Raw genomic sequence first — 16,839 nt, forward strand, 5'->3', positions numbered from 1 at the left:
CTGGTTCTCGCTGTTCAATAGTGGCGTGTCTACTCTTTAACTGCCTATCGTCCATTTCAGTGTGTCCTGCAAAACATCCCATCTATCCTTTTATAATATTGCCTCTATCTTGAGCTAACCTGCATGCAACCCGTATCAGATCGAGAGCTGAGCTGTCAAGGCCTTCTCCAGACTGTCCTTATATTTGGCCAGCTTCTCTGCAACTTCCCCGTTGCAGTACTCCTCGACGATCTTTGGGCAATTGCCAATGAACAGCTTGGGGTCTACCAAGCTATCAATTTCATTCCACACAGGCTGCAAGATTGTGAGCTTTGATTGCTGGCGCATTCGGTTTATAATCTCGAAAACGTACCTTGAAGAACTCAGTCCTCTTGATGCGTTCGAGGAGGTCGTTCCGCCCTCCTTGCTGCTTTACGACATCACTGGCCTGGTGCGACTGTGGACAGTTGTCAGCGACTTCATAGAGATAAGGGGCCATCGAGACATACCAGTACGCGGATCTCCTCGTGAGCCTCTTGGCGAGACACGCCGTGAGCGGCAAGCTTCATCAAGATCGACTCAGTGGCCACTGGCAGAATTAGTGTTAGCACTATAGGACGATGTCAATCTGCCTGAAGCTAACGCACTGAACGGAAGTTCCTGGTCGATTCGGGATCGGATCACATTCGGATAGATGACAAGACCATTCGTCACGTTATCCAGAGCGAGAAGGATGGAGTCGGCCAGCAGGAACTGAGCGTAATCAGTACAGTATAACAGGCGAAGGGTCGCAACGGGAGCGTACCATTTCAGGAATATCCATCCGGCGAATGGCGCCTGTATGGTTAGCAGGAGAGCTCCAACATGTTCAGGTGCGAGAGACCAGTCAGGGGTAGAAAGGGGTAAAAAGGGGTAACGTGTTTGGGTTAGGGTTATCAGGGTGCCCTTACTGTCGTCAAGTCTGTGATCTGGTCAGCACGATAATAAGGGGCAAGCGGGGTTCAGGCAATGGCTTACGTCCTCTCAAACCACTGTGTCTCAAATGTGGCGGTAAAGTTGGCTGGCAGACGCGCGAGCTTACGGCCAAGGGCTGTGATGCGCTCACATCTCATGGGATTTCGCTGCAAGCCCAGAGTAAGTATCGTCCGCAGCAAAGGATCAGCGGGCGATTTCCTACTTTGTAGGCCATGGCCGAGCTCCCCTAGACCTTATTAGCATGGAAGTGTCAGCAAATAGTAGGGATGCCTCACAATCTGGCTCTTCTCGAAAGGCTCTTCCATCTCCTTCAAGTTGGCCAGGTGACGGATATCGGCGCAAATCCGCTCGGCTGTCGCGCCAAGAGCGCAGACAGCATTAGCAACACGGAGATCGACCTTGACGAGGTCAGTCGCTACATCAGGGATACAAGTGGGAAACTCACCTTTCTGGTGTAGGTCTGAGTGGAAATCGCGTAGGTGGATGGGAAACCAGCCTTCCTGCAGAGAATCTGGTCATGTCAGCTAATGGATAGGATGACAATGCAAGCTTTATTCACCTCGTTGAGTTTCGTAATCATTTCCGCATCTCCGTTGAAAAGCTCAAGGAAGGTCGCCTGGGAGCCCGTGGTGCCCTGAGCGCCTCTAAACTGAAGCCTGTCCCGCACAGTCTCGATATCCTCGAGGTCCATCATGAGCTCCTGAATCCACTGAGCGGCGCGCTTGCCTGGGCATAGAGTTAGATGGCTTAGACAAGGAAAGGGGAGCTCCCTTCTCACCGACTGTGATTAGCTGGGCCTGGGGAAATGGTTAGCCTAGCTGTCACCACCGTGCTGGTTTCTGCCTTACCGGCTGGTAATGGGTAAACCCCAGAGTAGGCATGTCCTTGTACTTCAGGGCAAACTCCTGAAGGTTTTGGATAACCTTTGCCAACTTGGGAAGGATGAGATCCAGGGCCCGCTTCTGGAAGATCAAGTCGGCATTGTCGGTGACTGTGAGCCGGGTTAGCGACGGTACACAGTCCTGCGTAGGACTACGCAGACATTGCAACAGGTTATGACAAGATACTCACCATAACAGCTAGTTGCCTGTGCTAGGTCAGTTTTTGAGTCGTGAGTTTGCACTCCTGGCTAGGGGTACAAAAGAGCAGGTGGGGCTTACACCAAGATGAATATGACCAGCAGCAGCCGGTGCGTCCTGCACTCGCACCATCAGCCATGGGGCCTTCATGGAACCATGGTCGAAACGTCGGACCGCCATGATACAGCAATATCACACCAGTAGAAGTCGGCATCATACCTCGCCGTAGGCATGCACGTGAGCCATAACATCGTGCTGTTTTTCTCTGTCAGCACAGCCCTTTTTTTCTCCTGAACAAGAAAAATAGAGGGCATCGAAATGTCTTACCCGAAACTTGGCCTCGTACTCTCTCGCGACTGCAAAGGCCTTATCCGACACAACCACGTTGGCACGCATCTGGTTGAGGGCCTCGTCCGGGATAGCGAGACCGAGCTCCTGCTCGGCCTCGGCTAACCACACCCAGAGCTGGCGCCAGGTGCTGGCACGCTCTCGGGCTGAGAAGATGGTCATCATCTCAGACGAGGCATACCTCGTGCTTAGAGGAGTCTAAGTCACGGTCATGGTTAGCGATTATCGGCATCGAAATCGTGCAACCGAACTGCGCCCTTGATCTCGATAGTGACCAATCGCAAACTAACCTGGTATTTGTCGTAGCTCGACATCTTCAAATGCACCTCGTAGCACTCTGGGATACGATGTTCTGTCTTCAGTTCCCCTGCGGCTAACTACAGACTGATGAAATAGACGCACTGAATGATTGCGGGGGAGGGGCCAAAGGTCAACTTTTTCTGCGGGCCTGTGTGGGGTGGCTCCCTTCCCAACCAATTTGCAAACGTCAAAGAACTCTCTCCACATCTCAATGCCACGAGATTTTCAGCAGGGTATCCATTGGCTCGGGACATTTTGTTTGCAAGACACCTCTACGAGGAAAACATGACACTTTCGCAAGATCCAAAAAGATCCAAAGTCTTTCTATACAAGACATCCAGTACTTGATGAAGCCAGTGGAGTCTTCAGGAAGAAAAAATACGTTGGGGGAAGATTTTCGGTCTTTTCCACCGTTGTCTAACAACTCACAAACGCCGCTTTTATTGGCACCGATAATCGGCGCCTCTGTTTCGATCTTTCCAGTCAGCATCTCCCACAGCTCAGCTGAGAAAAAGGGGGCAAGAAACAAGCCATGGATGAAGCCTACTGGCACCTACAATAGACATGTCTCCCATCCAACTCCTGGAATTGGAATAGCAGAGGCAGCCGTTCGGGCCACTTCTCTACCATCGTCTCTTGTTCCCAGCAGCTTCTTTCCGTACTTATTGTATGTATCCCGGTTCGGCCATATCGTAGCCCAAAAGCACCGTAGTCCAATCAATCGGCTCACCGGAGAGGAAAGCGCTCCAATCCGGCACACTGTTCATGGCGTCTTGCCAGAGGCCACCCCCGAGGTCTTGCATCAGGTCTTGTGTCGCGTCCGCTATCGTCATGGGCATTGAATCACAGTCCGAAACCTGCGCTGTCTGACGGGGACCGCAGACACTGTTGACGCCGAAATTCTATAAAACCCACATTAGAGCGTGATCGTTTCCTTCCCCTAGTCGCTGAAAGACTTACACTGAGCTGTTCCCTTAAGCTTCGTATCTTGCGCCCCACTTTGGCAAAGGGATCTTCAAGTGCCGCCTTTCCCTGTCCATCATTCTGCGTGCCAGGGCTGCTCTCACTTCGACTTATGTGCCCGGATTTCCGCCTCCGTTTCTCGGCGATATAATCCATATCTCGCTCCAGCTTCACCATGAATTCTGGACGGCGAGTTAGGGTGTTAGTTCTGCGGCGGTTCGTCTTGTTCAATCGACGTGGGAGAGAGTACCTACCATCGAACCGCAACTCCTCCTTCACCCTCGCCGTATCCCAGCCCGGGAACTGCAGTGTTACCAACTTTAACATCGTCAGGAGCACATAGGTCAAATCAAACGACGACATGCACACGAAGCGCGGGTACTCTCCCATTTGATGTGCCGCGCGATTGTCCAAAAAGTCAAGCACTGCGCGCACACAGGCCCACAGCAATTCGACGTCTCGCGGATCGGGATTGGTCGTTGGACAAGGGGCCAGAGAATGTTGGTTACTGTAGATCCAGGATAAGGGGCAGGCGGAAAGCTCCGGTATGTTGTGTTCGTATAGGATGATCTCGACAACCTGAAGGTGGCCTACGAGAGATGCTATCGGCGTGTCCATGTCAGCGGGAACCCGTCATTCAGTGGGCCTTGACGGAATGCCCAGGGGGTGCTCACGGTTGACCCTAATCTGTGGAGGCAAACCGGCGGCGAAAGTCCGGATACGCTCCCGCATACCTTGGATAAAGGCCGCCTTTGATGTTTGGCTCTTACATGGGGAGGTGCTGCGCCGCACAAACGCTTGTACTATACTTTGGGACAGCTGTGCTGTTCGGACGAGGTGGACGACGAGTTCATCTGTTGGGTACTGCATCTGACTATGAAGGGCCCGGCAGCAGGTTGTCAGATACGACGTGTTCATGAGCGCGTCGGGCTTCTTGTTAGCCGTGAAGGTCCTGTAGACTGCGGCGTTAGGGGAACGTTCATCGAGTTGGGGCAAAGTAATTACATACACAGTGATGAGATAGTAGGTGCCGGCAAATGCCCGCATTTGCTCCAGAGACTCGGAGGTGTAGCCGTCCTTATCCGAAACGACTCCTGGATCGGGGAAAACCAGACTAGTCGTGATTGACCGCGCCAAAAAGAGGAGGTTTGTCATTTGAAACTTGTTCAGGTTGTAATGGTACCTGTACATGACGGGACATGGCCGTCAATATGGACTCAGATTTATCGAGCGACCCGGTCAAAGGAGGGACTCACCAGCAGATGAGAATCTGCAGCCCCTGCAACAAATCGAGGCTTTTTCGTGGCCTCAAAAAGGCAGTCTCAGAGATATCCCTCAATAAATCTTCACCAAGCGCAATCTGCCGTGCCCCGTCGAAGAGGCACGCCTGCATCATGATGGCCTTCCAAAAGAAGGGCCTATGCTCCCTCAACTGGGCCGATGACATGCGAGGGGGTACAATGGCAAACGGGTTCAAATGTCCCATGTGCGTCTTATACTCAGCCAACATGCTTTCTGCCTCGTCTCCCTGAGGCCAAAGGTTTTCCGCACGCTGCTGTGGTGGCTGGAATATGGTCCCTACAGAATGAATTGCTGTTGACGTTGGTGCCTGCACAGGGGAGGCAGCCGGGACTTGTGGCAGAGATAAGACCTTTTGTGCTGCTGTTACATCTATATTGTCAGCGACTGGCTGCTGCTGCTGATCTCCGGAAGCCTCAAAAATGCTCTCCTTGGGGAAGAGGTGTTTGAAAGGAGCCCATCGCGGCTTCTTCGAAACATAAGGGGGACACGGCCCGGCTTGTTTTTCCCACGGACGATGATCCTCGGAGGACTGGGGCGGGTGACAAGCACCAGCTGCTTCCGATTCTGGTGGGCTTGGCGCTTCCTGCCCCTGGCGTTGGACAAACTCAATGCGGGCCGAAAGGTCCTCTAGGCGCCGCTCGAGTTCGGCTACGCGGGTGGGCTTCGGCCCTTTACGCTTGCGCGGTGGTGCCGGGATTTGCGAGGAGCATGGCTTGCGCAGCCGGTGGCATCTTGAGACAGGGTTAGCGGTCGAGGCAGGGGAGGTAAAGAGGCCAATGGGTGAGGGCTATGGTGTCCGGCGGACATTAGAACACAATCGCCAACGTCCCGCCAAAGGCCGAGGAACGTGGAAGGGTCCTTTCCAGGGCAAGGCTTGAGGCGCCATGGAACAAAATAGCAACCACAACATGGCTGGAAGTGAATCGGAGCGGCAGATACAGATAAGGGACGCCTGAACTTACCGCTCGCACTTCTCCTGACTCCTGGGCCCCGGAATACACCTAGCCTTTGCTCGCGCGCATGTAGCGCACGCTCTGGGCCCTTTGCCTGCCTTGGACCCAGCGGCAGTGGACGCACCTGTCTCCTCCATCGCCTTAGGATCTGTCCACCAGTTGCCTAGCTAATACAGTACCGGTATTTGCCGGAGCCGAGGAACAGGAGAAGCGGAGACAGAGACGGAGACGGAGACGGGAGTTCGCAGGTAGCGCTAGAGATGGATGGACTATATACCACAGCAGAGTCCCAGACGAAAGGGGAGGAGACAAGTCGGACTGACTGCACAACAGCGAGGGAAAAGATTGTCAGGGCAGCCTGAAGTCGAGCATAAAACGAAAACAAGCATAAAAGTCAGTTGGAATCAACAGCTTGTGAATATTGGTTGGGGATTAGGCGTCGCTGAGGTGTCATGGACTTAGGTATCCCATTCTGCCCCTGCCTTCTCACTTTCCCTCCAACTCTCTTAGACACGTCGCACTTTCCAGCTCCGAAGCAGACAAATAAAGAATGAACACCCAGCTACATTCGTCGTCATCAATGCAATCTTAATGAAGGAATATAGGCCAATCTGCAATGATCCTCCATGCTGTTCTGCGTCGACTTACAGCTGGATGGGGTCCTGGGCCGGGGATTGAGTTTTGTTTCCGGCGCCGTCGGGAGAATCAAAATTGCTCCGGCTCCGTTTCTACGGGAAGTCGAATGGACATCATTGCACCAGGTGCTAAGAGACCGCGTAGCTGCGCAAGATGCCTTGTGAACTGCCGTAGCGGTCTGTGCACGCTAGACAAGGGCGCTGCTGCCGGTTGACGGTTTCCCCCCCCGACTCATGCGGTGCCACAGGGTGCTGACTGTATGTACTGTACTGTACTGCGTACATAAGATACCCACCTGATGTAGAGGTATCGTGGGACAGTACGCTATCTGTACCATACTTACCGTTCCATGGCGACCAAGTGATTGACTACAAAGCACAGATGTTTCATTTCAACAGTAATTTTATTTAAGGATCTCTCTCATTGTGGACAAGTGCTGGATGAGACTAAGGATCCTGAATCAGCCGTTCCATAATCCAGAGGGATCGGATTGAAAGCGGCACGAATAACGAATGATCAAAGACTTTTGCCGCCATCGACAACAGGAGAGCACAATGCATTTCCAACATGGGGGCTATTGCCAAAACCACACAAACCAAAATATTCCACGCCGCTGCCGCTCGCTCCAAGGAACGGTATCGCTGTGCGTATGGTCGGATGAGCCCCCCTGATAGAAAGTAGCAGCAACGACGCCCCGGGCAGGACCGCTCGGCCGGCCGGGAGAGAAGAGAATGAAGGCTCCCCGACTGCAAGAATCGGGGGGTTGCAAAGCCAGGCTAAGCAGAGACGGTAACGCTCCTAGCCCCCTGCATCTCCTTCTCCAAGAGCCGCTCCGTCAGCCCGCTGATGGGCACCTGCTGCTGGTGCTGGTGCTGCTCTGCGTCAGCAGCCTGCAGCAGCGTCCGCGCCGCCTCGGCGATCCCCAGCTGCTCGTCTGTCCAGAGCGGCTCCTCCGGTGCGGCGTTGGGTTCGCCAACGCCAATGAACCCGCCCTCGGCAGCCCAGTCGCTCGTGCGCTTGATGCCCAGCTCGTTCCAAATGGACTCGATGGCGTTCACCAGCTGGTCGCGGTACTCCTTGACATGGCCGGGAGTTGGCGTGACGCGCAGGCGTTCCTGACCGACGGGCACGGTCGGGTAATTGATGCTCTGCACGTAGATGCCGTGGTCATAAAGCAACTTGTCGCTGGCTTGCTTGGCGAGCTCAGCGTTGCCGACCAGGATAGGGATAATGTGGCTCGGATTGGGAATCACGGGAATGTCGCGCTCGCGGAGGGACTCCTTGACGGCACGCGTGTGCAGTTGCTGCAAGCGACGGTCGCCCGTGTGGGTCATTTGGTATTCGATGGCAGCCCGGGCGCCGGCCATGACGGCAGGCGGCAGGGACGTGGTGAAGATGAAGCCAGGCGCAAGAGACCGGATCGTGTCGACGAGCTTGGCGCTGCCCGCGATATACCCGCCCACGCACCCGTAGGCTTTACCCAGCGTACCCGTAATGATGTCGACGCGGTCCATGATGGTTCCGCGCGGGCGGCCTTGGGCGTGCGCCTCAAAGTCAAGATGTTCCGCTACGCCCGCGCCGTGCGGGCCGTACATGCCGACGGCGTGGACCTCATCCAGGAAAGTGATGGCGCCGTATTTATCAGCAAGGTCACAGATTTCTTCGATGGGGCCTATCGAGCCACACATGCTGTAAACCGACTCGAAAGCGATGATTTTGGGGACATGGAGCGGCAGCGCGGCAAGCTTCTCCTCCAGATCCTGCACATCGTTGTGCTTGAAGATGATCTTCCTGGCACCCGAGTGGCGGATGCCTTGGATCATGGAGGCATGATTCAGACTGTCGGAAAGGATGACGCAATCCGGCATCTTGCTGCCAAGGGTAGCGAGTGTAGCATCGTTTGCAACATAACACGAGCTGAACACCAGCGCCGCCTCCTTGGCATGGAGTGTGGCGATCGTGTGCTCGAGCTCTACCGCGTGCTTGTTGTGACCGGATATATTCCGGGTACCACCAGCGCCGGCACCATATTCGTCAAGCGTCTCGTGCATGGCCTTGAGGACCTGCGGATTGCGGCCCATGCCAAGGTAGTCATTGGCGCACCACACCGTCACCTTCTCCTCCTTGCTGGACATGTGGGCGCGAGGGAACTCCTTCGCCAGGCGGTTGATGTTGTTGAAGTAGCGGTACGACTTGTCCTTGTGCTTCTTGTCCAGCTCGTGGTTGTAGAAGGACTCATAGTCAAACTTGACCTTGTGCGTGTCCGGGGCGCTTGCCCGGGGTTCAACAACCGGATTTGCGGTGGCATGCGGCTTGGTCGGGACTCGGGGAGGGAGCTGGACTGTAAGATGAAACGCTTGTCAGCTGATAATCTCATCATTGAACTCTGGAATCGGGTTTGTAGGACTGACCCTTGTCGCGGCCGGTGAATAGCGAGCCATCAACAGCCTGGGCTTCCTGGGAGCGGCTCGTATGCAGGCTGGCTTTCGCGGTCTTGCCATGGCCCGAGAAGGTGGACATAGTGGCCTTGGCAGGAACAGCCGGGAAGCCGGCGGTGGCGTGTCCAAGACGAGCCGACTGGATGGCCATGGCCTTGCCCATGACGGGACAGCGGCGGGCGAGGACCTGGAGCTTGGAGATGGCGCCGCCGCATGGCGAAGCGGCAGGAGTGGCGGGCGTCACGGCCGTCGACATGGCGCGGAGGCCCGCGGCCGTCGCCTGCCGCATGAAGGGGCACACGGCCTTGGATTGGCGCAAAACAGAATCCATGGCAGCTGATCCAATTCACACGATGTGTCCGGCTCAGTTCAGGCTGCTTGCTCTAACTACCGTAGCGTCGATGTTTTTGCTTCGCACTAAGCGGTGTACGTAGTAGAGTAGGAGGAGTAAGCGTTTCTTGACTTTGTCCACGGCGGGGAACCGAGGCGAAGCAGAAGCCACTTTCGGCGTCTCGAGCCGAAAACAAGTCTCGGGTTCGCGAAGAGGCGAAAAGCCTGATTGATCAATCAGGTCAAAATCCAGACCAATGCAACAGGAAACGGAGAAGCCAAATGTAATTTTTGGGGGAGTAAGAGGAAGGATCGGAGACTGGTGCACGACAACAATTAACCAACGCTGACTGTCATTCTTTTTACTTCTGCTTTTTACCTTTATAGCATCGGCCCACCTGCAGTGGATTCCATCTGTTTGGGACTCGGAGTTTCGGTATGTGTGTCTTCAATGAGGCACCGGCCAATTTTGCCTTTTGCATCAAATGCCTCCTCTGCTATTGGCTGCCCATCAACGTACTCTTGGCAGATGCACGGATCAATGCAAAGAGCCTTATTGTAACCCCCGCGGTCTCGGAGACATCTGTGAGAGCCTCGATTCCTGATGCCACTTTGCCTCTAAAACTGCCGTCGGACAGCTGCTGTCCATAACCACGTAGCATCCCCTTTGGCCTAGCAATCCCAAGGCACCACTCCTTTATGAACCGTATGTACATACATGCTAGTTACAAGAACCCATGATGCCCCAAGAACCGAGGGCCCCGTCTACCGGACCCTTTTCCACCACGCCACCTCCCAACCTTGTTAGGTAGCCCGAGTTCCCGCGTTGGGGCCGTGACTCATGTAGATGCCAGATGCGTTGTGTATCCGCCAAAACGCCGTGCAATAGTATAGCGTATAAAAATAACTGGGTATCTCAGCAACAAAAAGCGCAAAGAATCGGCGTGTGATTGCAAAAGGGAAAAAAAGGGGTTGGTGTTAGTCAATGATGTGGGGTGAATCGGCTGAATCGCCAGGTCGTATCGTGCGCAAGGAGTCCTCCGGCGTGGCAGAACCCCGTGGTCTCGGTCTCGGCCCTATATAGAGAGGTCGACTAGCTCCTCGGCTCCCCTTGTCTCGTTGTGCGTTCAAATCGCCCGATCCTTTCGCCCTTCGCCGTTCCCTTTCCATCTTCACCGTTAGCTGCTCGCGCAATTGCTGTCGCAGATCATGTGTCAGTCTGTTGAAGATTGCTGGAGAGTTGTGTGTTGTGGGTGTCGGCGCATACGTTGAGATCGGCCTTGGACGTCCAAACTAGCTGCTTGAATTGCGTCTCAGGCATTGCATCCAGTGACGTCGACATAACCTCCATCTCAGACCTCGTCATAGACGCCAGCTGCTCCGGCTTGATGTGCCCGGCAAGCATCGCCTCGGCGAACCTCGGCTTCTCAGAGAATCTCCCCAGATACTGCATCTTGTCCAGAAACGGCAGCGGTTCAATCCTGTTCTGAATCAACACGCCCTTGTACTTGTTGACCAGATCGTTCGGATGGTAGCGAGTATGCTGCCCTTCTTCGCATAGCTTGCTGTGGACGTCAAACAACTCCTTGAATTCTTGATTTGCGGGAAGGGACGCTGATAACGATGCCTTGCTCTCCGAAACCGCGCTAGTACTCATGAGCTCCTCGTTGGCTGGAGGAGATCTGATTGGAGCTGTGGAAGGTAAGGCGTCGTTCGGGGACTTATAATGTGTGCCCACAGCTAGTATAGGCTGAAGGCCTGCTGTCTGTGTTAAAATAACATCGGGGCGGTTGGTGACCGTCAATGGTGTGGTGGATTCACCGATCCCTGCGCTTCCCGGGACAGTGGATGTTTGTGTAGACGTTGGGATTGGGGTACTGGTTGTAGCATGAGGGGACGGGAGAGAGGGGGCACTCGGTCGAGCTGAATCAGAATTCAGAGTTAGTACTGGCTTCTGCAAGTTCGTATGGTTGAGGCGCGCGACGGCCGGCAGGGTGCCTTGAACAAGACCGGTGGAGGAAACCGAGCCGTCGAACACGGCAGGTGGCAACTTCGGAGCACGATCGTCCCTCATGTGCTCCGGCACCTTGATTGTGATGATCCTACCACTTCGATTGTCTGTCGGCTGCGTTATCGTTTGGAACTTACTGTCGGCAGGGCTTGGCTGAGGAAAGCTGAGTGGCGGGGGGGCCATCCCAAGATCTATCCGCGATTCCCAGTGTATCTCGTGCGCTCTTCGCGCGTACTCCTCCGGATTCTCAAGCCGGAGTCGTTGCAGCTCGAGAAGTTTTTCCACCTCCTGTTGGTCCTCGGCGCTGAGCTCATAATCCTCCTCCTTCTCAAAAGTCTCGGTCGAGGTGATCTTCCGGATGATTTTGCCAATGACATCGTCCTGGAGCAGAGCATCCAAAACCCGATCCTGGCCGAAGGCCTGAGTTAAGTCTTCTTGATCCGGAATCTTGGGCATGACAAAATATTCAGCAAAGCCACGCTTGGACCAAGGATCCGGGTTCTTCTTGTCTACTACTCGCGAGGCGAGCTGTGTCTTGAAGATCGCACTGTTGTGAATGATGTCCTCGAATGTGCCGCCGTTGGTCAACCAGTAAACGTAGACCGGCTTTGTTTGGCCCAGCCGGTAGGCTCGTCCGATGGCTTGCTGTTCTTCGGCGGGTGTGTACCTGAAATCGAATATCACGACTCGGTTGGCTCCAAACATGTTGAGACCTACGCCTCCCGCCCTTGTGGAGATCAGGTAGACTTGTGAGTTTGGGTCCGTGTTGAACCTCCTGACCGAGCTCTGCCGTGCTGTCACTGGAGTCTGGCTATCCAGCCTCTGATACACCACTCTCCGTCTCTTGAAGATGTTTTCGAGGTAGTCGAGCGTGGGGATCCTCTGAGAGAAAATCAAAACCTTGTCGCCCACTTTCCTACATTCGTCCAGGATTCGTAGGAGGACGATGATTTTGTTCGAGTGAGCGTAATCCTCGATGTCTCGCTGGCTAACCTTAGAGAGCATATCATGCACAACATTCTCGGGCCCCTCGATGCTGTCCTCCTCACCCACTCTACTTTGTGAGTCATTGGCTGCCTTGGACATGTCCTTCCGCTTCTGCGCCACAGTCTTGAAGATGAAAGGATGGGCCAGAACAAGCCCAAGCGTAGCTGCGAGACTCCATGCACGCACATTCATCGACTCCCCAGCCGCCGAGGTTGTCGCCCACTCAATGTAAGTTTCATACAGGAGGACCTGGCGCTCCGTCAAGGGTAGCGTAATGATGAACTCCTTCTTCGCGGGCAGCTCCTGAAAGAGGACTTGGATATCCTTTCTGTGGACTTTGGGGGCCACGGTCTCGTTCAACACTTTGAGCATTTTCCGGGCCCTCCTCTTTTGGGTAGAATCGCTGTCAGCATAGAGACCCTCCTTGATAGGAATCTCGTATCTCTGTCTGAACTCAGCGACGGGGCCTAGGTAGTTGGGAGCCACCCAGTTAATCATGCTATAGTAGTCCATGACCTTATTGGTCAGCGGCGATCCCGTCAGGGCGATGCGGTTCATTGTCTTGAAGCCGGTGGTGGCTTGGTGTCGTTTAGACTCGGGATTTTTCAGCTGGTGGGCCTCGTCGCCAATTACAAGATTGGGAGTCTCAAGTAGAAGTTTTGCGACCTCATCCGTCTTGACGAGGCTTGTGAAGAGCGTGTATCCCATAGCGAGCACACCGCCGCCCGACGCCCATTCCTGGATTAGCGAAAAACGGTCGCGGGCTGGAACAGCTTGGTCGATTTTCCTCACTGGGCCCAACACGTTGCCGGGTGCCCAGAGCATGATCTCATCGAGCCAGTTGTCCACGAGACTTGCGGGACACAGGATCAGAGTCTTGGATTCCCTCAAACTCTCCGGTATCTGGGAGCGGACCGATTCATCAGGCGATGCAGACGCCTCTGCGATGACGACCAGCAGCGTAATCACCTGCATGGTCTTGCCTAAACCCATGGTATGGGCTAGCAGACAGCCTTGTCTGACGTTGGAGTCGACCACGACTTGGTTCCACATGAATCGAACGCCCTCAATCTGGTGGTCCTTGATTTTCCTCCCGATGTGATCATTGATGTATATCAGGGCTTGATCATCTGATTCTTTTGTTTCATTGACGATCAGACGGGACTTGTCGCCAGGTACTGCTCCTGATTCGGCAAGTTTTTCTCGAAGCTGTCTGATGCGGCGCTCGCGTTCCTCGTTGAGCTTGACGTTCCTGAGTCTGAGTTTTTCTGCCTCCTTGTCCCGCTGCTTGCGAGCTTGCCGACGTCGTTTCTTAGACGAAGGGACCGGCGCGTCGCTTGAGGATTCAAGTGATTCGTCCGAATCACTATCAGAATCCTCCAGATCGTTTCCCGCTCCAGCCTCTGGTTCCTCATGAGCAGAGCCACCAGCAGGTTTCTTGAGAACAACAATGCGAGGTGGGGTTTTAATAATAGCGTTGGGCAGCAAATGCCGAATGATTCTCTGGAGATGGGCGCAAAAGGGGGCAAAAGACTCTTCTTCGCGCTTCAGCTGCTTCAGCGTTATAGGTCTGAGCGGCTTTCCAACGCGCGAGGCGGTCTTGCTTATGTAGACATCAAAAAGGCGACCCAGATCCAGCTCGACTGAGCCGCGTTCGGCTACTTCCGGGTTCTCGATAGACGGCCATATATACTCGTCCCAGACCTCGCGGGGATCGCGGGTGTTGAGCGCCTCAGCAATCTTGGCTAATCCCCGTGGAGACCAATCGCATAGTAGTGCTGCCACGAGCCGTTCAGCATCCTTGTATTTCTCCCAGTATTCAATCCCGATCTGCCCAATTCTTTCGATGCTCTCAAGGTCATCGAAACCTGGAACCTCGTCAAGCTCTTCCATTGACGAAGGAGAAGAACCTATCTCGATGACTTCACGATCCGGAATGTGGGCCTGACGGGGAGTCGCAGGAGGCGGGGCTTTTTCGGTTTTGATCTTCTTCGGAGAGGACCGGATTGGCGGAAGGTCGTTGTTGCTTTCATCGCCGGAGCACGCAGGCGGTGCCTCAGGAAGCTCGGTGTCTGCTTCCACACCGGAAGCTGGGCCGCCGGGAGTAGAAGGCTGCGCAGGTTGCGGATCCAAATCAATATCCATATGGTCATCGACCAAAGCAACATCGTTGTCGTCATAGTCGATGAAGTCGTCCATGTCATCGGAGTCGCTGGTCAGGACCTCCTCATCCTCAACAGTACTTACGCGCTTCACGGGCTTGGTGGCCGGTTTAGGAAGCGCCGAGGGCTTCGGGGGCTGTCGGGGGCTTTCAAGGACACCAATGAGCCAATTTTGGTACTTCCTCTCGTAGACGCACATCTCCAAACTACCAGCGGCCTTTTGCTGGACTTCATTTTCAACTGACCACGACAGTTCGATAATCTCATTTGCGAAGAGAGTAAGCTGGCGATCAGCATTGTCCCTCAACCCCTTTGCCTTGTGAATCGTGTCCATCCGGTTCGGGTTATGGCGAGCCTCTTGCCAAATTCTCCAGGCCTTGCGGTCATAACCCGGCTTCTTTTCGGCGACCCATCGCGCCTCAAGGTCTTGTATGGCCCTTTGAACTGCCTCTGCGACCTGGTCTTTGCTGAGAAGCCGCTCTCTGACTTGGGCCATGCGGGCTGCCTTGGCTAACCGCTCCTGTTCTTCTTCTTCCATTGCGAGCCAAGTCTCAGAGTCGAGGCTCTCATCGTCGTCCGATTCACCGAAGAGTGGGTAGGCTGGATCCAAATCCTCCTCCTGGTTAACTGTTGGAACGGTGGCGCGGTGCGTGCGGAGGAATCGCTTCATTGCTCCCGCGACCTGGAGGCGCCGGCCTGGAGGAATCGCCTTGCGCGTCCACCCAAAATCACTCTCGGCTGCATCATTGCTGTCAATGCTCCCAGTTTTGGTGAGTTGGTTGACAAAGAGGGCACCAGGGCCAAGAAAACCGGAGCAATCATCTGCCTGTGCTAAATCTTCGGCTGTCCCTCTCGAGATTGTATCCCCGTTGGTTGGGATTTGTGGTAGAGTTTCGGCTGGCCCCTTCAGGAATCTATCCCCTTCGGTTGGGATGGCGGCAAAAGCTTGGTCTGGCCTTATGTCAGCCGAGATGGGCACCGGGGTAATCTTCCTCCTTTTGCTAGGTGGCTGTTCCGCGGTTGGTTGCTCCACGTTCAAGATCTCGGGTGCTTCAGAGGGTTTCCGGACGGCGGGCTCTGCAGCAGGAGAAAGGGCAGGAGATAGAACGCCCTGTGAAGATAGTGCTAGCTCCGGCAGGACAGAGCTGGGTTCGATTAGAGCACCACCCGCAGGTTTGTGATCCACGCTTGTCCCACCAAGGGCACCTAGGTAAGCTTTCGAGTCGGGACCCGTGCATGTGTGTGAACCAGACTTAATGGGATGACCGAGGTTGTCGCCGTCGGAAGTCTGGCTATCCGCTAGCTGTTGGGCCCTCTTCCACTCATGATAGCCGGCGCTGCGCTTCCTGAACTGCGCAATGGCTGCTTCTATGGACAGCCGGTCGGGAAGCTTCTTCACTTCTAAGGCTTGCCAAAGCGAGTCGAAGCCAAATACTTCGTCATAGGTTAGCAGTGTCTGTCCGTCAACCCAACGGTCACGGAGTTTTGCCTCAAGCGCGACGGGATCCGAGAGTTTCTTGGCCGAAGGCGCTGTCCAAGATTTATTTGTAGTACAGAGTTCCTGCACCACTCTATTTTCATCCCAAAGAAAGGGATCGGATGGATCGTGGTCAGCCATGGCTGTTGCGGGTTGGAACTGCTAACGGTCGACTCCCACACGACTGCCTAGTGAAAATGGGACAAGCCCAGCCAATAGCGGGGATTGATGGACTGAATGCGACCGTTTGAATGACTTGAGACACTAATGATAGTTGGCTCTCGCATCTATGAAGCCATAGAAGCGCCAGGGTGGAATTTGGCGACCAAGGTAAAGGGTCAAGCATAAAAATGATGGAGGTTTCGGTGGTTGCAAACGCGCAGAAGGCGCCCCAGCTGGCGAGTCGAATTTCTGTTCCCGAGTGAAGTCGAAAACCGTGCCTGTTTTGAAATTTGAAAGTGTCTAGGAGAAAGTAGAGCGACCGAAACAAGAATTGGCCGTTTGCACTTGCAGTGACTCTAGCCGCGAGGGGTGACTAGGTCAAGACCTCAGGACGCATCGAGACACAAGAGATGAGAAAAACTAGGAGAAGCTTTAAAGGCGGTCGGGGCCAGGCCACGAACAAGGTCGGCGGCTAGACTCCAAGCTCGAGTTCAGAAGTGAGTCCCTAACAATGATTGTCGATCTGATTACGAAGCCCATTGATATAACGTGGGCAGGCGCTGGGGACGAGAATGAATTCCATCGATGTGACAGCAACGGTAACGCGTGCGGTCACGGTCAAGTGCAAGAACGACGGGTGTTCACGTTACCAATCAGGCTAGAAGAGTACTAAGGTACTTCATTAATGATTGTTCATAGTGCTAATATGTACCGTCATACTGTAACATCAAACAATT

At 54.4% G+C, this 16,839-nt stretch overlaps 4 protein-coding genes across 4 annotated transcripts; all 4 read right to left on the reverse strand.

The window, feature by feature from the left end:
- Positions 1-135: 135 nt before the first annotated feature.
- On the reverse strand, positions 136-2,695 carry N656DRAFT_706183 (Adenylosuccinate lyase; the record flags this gene model as incomplete). The annotated part of the gene is made up of 18 exons (XM_064811333.1): positions 136-294; positions 353-436; positions 489-568; positions 627-732; positions 785-816; positions 930-940; positions 997-1,100; positions 1,157-1,180; positions 1,230-1,352; positions 1,400-1,465; positions 1,514-1,680; positions 1,733-1,751; positions 1,803-1,945; positions 2,026-2,041; positions 2,115-2,150; positions 2,253-2,288; positions 2,361-2,579; positions 2,672-2,695. 18 exons carry the CDS (start codon positions 2,693-2,695, stop codon positions 136-138), a joined length of 1,449 nt encoding a protein of 482 aa, XP_064671615.1.
- Positions 2,696-3,343: 648 nt separating this feature from the next.
- Positions 3,344-6,036, reverse strand: N656DRAFT_796558 (uncharacterized protein; the record flags this gene model as incomplete). The annotated part of the gene is made up of 7 exons (XM_064817541.1): positions 3,344-3,583; positions 3,642-3,826; positions 3,899-4,246; positions 4,319-4,596; positions 4,654-4,827; positions 4,901-5,677; positions 5,909-6,036. 7 exons carry the CDS (start codon positions 6,034-6,036, stop codon positions 3,344-3,346), a joined length of 2,130 nt encoding a protein of 709 aa, XP_064671616.1.
- An 873-nt stretch (positions 6,037-6,909) lies between these two features.
- Positions 6,910-9,606, reverse strand: N656DRAFT_835770 (tetrapyrrole biosynthesis, 5-aminolevulinic acid synthase). Its single transcript, XM_064818761.1, has 2 exons — positions 8,947-9,606; positions 6,910-8,876 (listed from the first exon to the last, which is right to left on the reverse strand). Exons 1-2 carry the CDS (start codon positions 9,302-9,304, stop codon positions 7,312-7,314), a joined length of 1,923 nt encoding a protein of 640 aa, XP_064671617.1. The 5' UTR covers positions 9,305-9,606; the 3' UTR covers positions 6,910-7,311.
- Positions 9,607-10,510: 904 nt separating this feature from the next.
- On the reverse strand, positions 10,511-16,081 carry N656DRAFT_796560 (uncharacterized protein; the record flags this gene model as incomplete). Its single annotated transcript, XM_064817542.1, has 1 exon — positions 10,511-16,081. The coding sequence occupies one exon, from the start codon at positions 16,079-16,081 to the stop codon at positions 10,511-10,513; it is 5,571 nt and encodes a 1,856-aa protein (XP_064671618.1).
- Positions 16,082-16,839: the final 758 nt, after the last annotated feature.

The sequence above is a fragment of the Canariomyces notabilis genome (assembly GCF_033297395.1).
Source record: "Canariomyces notabilis strain CBS 508.74 unplaced genomic scaffold N656scaffold_6, whole genome shotgun sequence".
NCBI classification, from domain to species: Eukaryota; Fungi; Ascomycota; class Sordariomycetes; order Sordariales; family Chaetomiaceae; genus Canariomyces; species Canariomyces notabilis.